This window comes from Colletotrichum gloeosporioides, assembly GCF_011800055.1.
Source record: "Colletotrichum gloeosporioides strain Lc1 chromosome Unknown consensus_17, whole genome shotgun sequence".
Lineage (NCBI taxonomy): Eukaryota > Fungi > Ascomycota > Sordariomycetes > Glomerellales > Glomerellaceae > Colletotrichum > Colletotrichum gloeosporioides.
This window is the reverse complement of record NW_025544662.1, coordinates 1898861-1902154: the sequence shown is the minus strand read 5'-3', so window position 1 is coordinate 1902154 and position 3294 is coordinate 1898861. Positions and strand designations below refer to the sequence as shown.

At 56.1% G+C, this 3294-nt stretch overlaps 1 protein-coding gene across 1 annotated transcript; it reads left to right on the top strand.

Annotated features, from left to right (window-relative positions):
* Window positions 1-365: 365 nt before the first annotated feature.
* GCG54_00011434 (uncharacterized protein) lies at window positions 366-2957 on the top strand (the record flags this gene model as incomplete). Its single annotated transcript, XM_045411339.1, has 1 exon — window positions 366-2957. The coding sequence occupies one exon, from the start codon at window positions 366-368 to the stop codon at window positions 2955-2957; it is 2592 nt and encodes an 863-aa protein (XP_045268397.1).
* Window positions 2958-3294: the final 337 nt, after the last annotated feature.

Below are 3294 nucleotides of genomic sequence, written 5' to 3'. Positions count from 1 at the left end.
CAGCCCTACAAACCTCCCGCGTCCTTCAGCTGCCCCATCTCCGCGCGCCTGCTGCCTCCTCGTCTTTTGACTCCCGCCATCCCCCTGATTTCCTGCGAGCTAGACTGACCGGGCAACAGAGTCGTCGGTAATGCCTGTCGTTGATTGACAGCACTATTTTCTACTTCTCTTTTTTTTCCCGCAACCTCTCCGCTCGCTCCAACCACGACGCTCGTTTGCACTCGACTCGCGACTTACACCGACAGCCCCGACTCGGCACCTGTCCCACTGCAGTGGAACTCTACGCCGTTCCTGCTCTGACGAACAGAAACCGCGCCGACGCAGCATACGGACCGTGTCCTCGAGACATGAAAACACCATAGACCATGGCGCATAATGGAGGCTTTGGCGCTTCCTATCAACCTCCTGAAGCCCCCGCATCCGCATCGAGACCACCTTTGAGCCATCGCATCTCCAATCTGACCGAGGTCAGCGACTTGGACACCTACCAGCAGCAGCACGAAGGCCCTTCGAGCCCACTCCGCGGGAGGGATTCCCTTGCCTCGTTCCAGTCTCACTTGCACTCGAATCATACTTCACCGTCACCGCACGAATCAGACGAACCCCCACGCCGCATATCAAGGGCTTCATCATGGTCCGGCTCCTTTGCGTACACTGGCGCTGCCGGATACGATACTGTTCCTGCCGCCGTCGATAATTTGTCGAGAACATCCTCCAAGGCCAGCCGCAACTTCCGCCGCCCGTCTCTCCTGCGTTCTCACCAGCCCATTCCCGAGGAGGAGCATGACCTGTCGCTCCTGCATTCTGCTGCACCCATCAGCCAGTCCCATTTCGAGTCGGTCTCGGAAGACGAACCCGTTTTTGATGTAACCGCCACCCTGGGCCCCATGGGGTTCCAAGATGACGGCTTTCTCAAGAAGTTGCAGGAGCAGGAGGCCAGCGGTCACCTCACGGGAGGCCTCGGCGCCGGTTTCAAGCCAGACACCACGATCAAGGGAGATGAGCTCTTGTTATCGCCCACTGGCCGCAAAGGGTCACTGACCCGGTCCTTCACACGCCGCGGGAAGCTCAGTCGCACTGCGACGCTCAAGGCTTTCGGCCAAGATGAAGCAAATAAGAGAGGTGAGGTAATCGAGGTGATTATCGAGGATCCGAAAACCAAAAATGCGGATCAGGTCGATATCAGCGCCATGGCCGGGCCAGATCTCGGTGATGATGGGGGCAACATGCGCCAGGCTACATTCCCCTCCACCAAGGGCCAGAAGACACAAGTATTCTACCCACATCCTAATTGGAAGCCATTCTCAATGAGATGGCCTTACCTTGTCGCTCTGATTGCTTTATCGATTGCGCTCGCTATCATGGTGGAGTTGCTCTACCAAAGATCACGACATGATCCGCTTCTCAAATTCCGCTCACCGGCTGATGTCCCCGGAGAGCAGTACTTCGCTGTCAAGTTTCTTCCAACAATGCTTTCCGTCACCTACGGTGTCTTGTGGCAGATTACCGACTTTGAGGTAAAACGCCTGGAGGCTTACTACCAACTCTCAAAGGATGGCGGCGCACTTGCGGCCGAGTCCATCAACGTTGACTATGTCACGAGCCTAAGCTGGTTGCGGCCGTTCCGAGCGTTGAAATTGCGACACTACGCCGTTGCCGTCTCGTCCATATCAACGTCATTGGCCGTTTCTCTGGTACCGACGTTCGGCGCAGCGGCGTTCGTTCTGTATCCTGACCGAGCCACACGTCTCGCGCACCCTGACCAAGAGAAGGTCATCCGCCTTCATGCAATTTGGTCTCGGCTCCTCTCCTCTACCCTGTGCATCTGCGCATTTTTCGGTATCGTTCTGCTATACATCCTCCAGAGACGGAGATCTGGCCTTCTAGCCGATGTCAAGGGCATCGCAGGTCTTGCTTCAATGGCTGTAGTGAGCCATATTCTGGTAGATTTTGCGGACCTAGACGTCGTCAGTCATAGCGACATCCATGCCAAGCTGAAGCACCGTCGATATATCCTTCGCAACGCGTCCCTGGCCCCAGACGATGAGAACCCCTTCTCTTCGCAAGAAAAGGATCAGTTCCGCGAGCACTACCTCTCAGAGAACCCGCATCCGCGCATGCTGCGTCTCGATGGCTACCTCCCGTACGTGATCGGCCTCGTTCTCTTCCTGGCCTTCATTCCTGTCTTTCTCTTCTCCGACGCAAGCATCATCACCACCAAGGCGCCCTGGGTTGTGACAGCTCTGGCCGTTTGTATCAAGCTAGGCTGGGGAGGTTTGGAAACGGATATGCGGATGATGGAACCCTACTACATCCTGTCAAAACGGCATTCTTCGTCAAGGACGCTTACCTTGGATTACACCGCCATGCCGTTCGGTTACATGCCTTTCCAGGCGTTCCTCAACGGCCATGTCCTGATGTTCCTCGTCGGGTTCGGGACCATGATGACCGAGCTCTTGACGGTGCTGCTGACTAGTCTGGCAACAGTGGTGGGCACCGAGTTCCTTGACGCCGCCTTCAAGCCGCCCGAGGTACACCACGGTTCTGATTTCGGCGGGATCAACGCCGGCCAGGAGACCGTGTCTTCCTTCTGGATCTCGTATGGTCTGGCCACTTTCATCCTGGTGTACATGGGCACGGTGGCAACGATTGTGTTCCTCCGGAGACGACACCCGTTCCTGCCGCGACAGCCCAACACCATCTCGTCGCACTTGGCCTTCATCCACCAGAGCAAAATGATTTATGATTTCGTCGGCACGTCGAAGCTCAGCAACGCGGGCATGGTGCGCCACCTCGAGGGTTTGGGCAAGACGTATGGCCTGGGCTGGTTCGAGGGCCGCGACGGGCAGACGCACTGCGGTGTTGATCAGGAGGAGCTGGTCGGGTGCTACAAGCACGGGATGGATTTCCAAGGCACGAACAAGCCATGGAACCAGCAGTGGGACCAGTACGAGTGAGGTTGAAGACAAGCGGAAAAAAAAGAGGGTAATCTTGGAGCAATGCAGATATCCTCCTTTGGGAGCTGCACAAACTGGGAGGCGAAAGAGAATGGTTTTTGGCCGGGCATGAAGTATATTTGCAGCATATACGGCTGAAGAATGAAGGGCGTTTCTGATTGAGTCGTCTCGGGAAAAGGTGTTTTACGGTTTGGGAAGGGGGGTGGGTGGTGTGATTGTCGCCGGGATTTTTGGGTTTGGCATTTAGAAGCATTTGGGGGGGAACCGGGTCGCATTCAGACGATCTATTCATGGACATACTATATGGTTTTGTCGCAGACATGCGGCACCCTGCCTT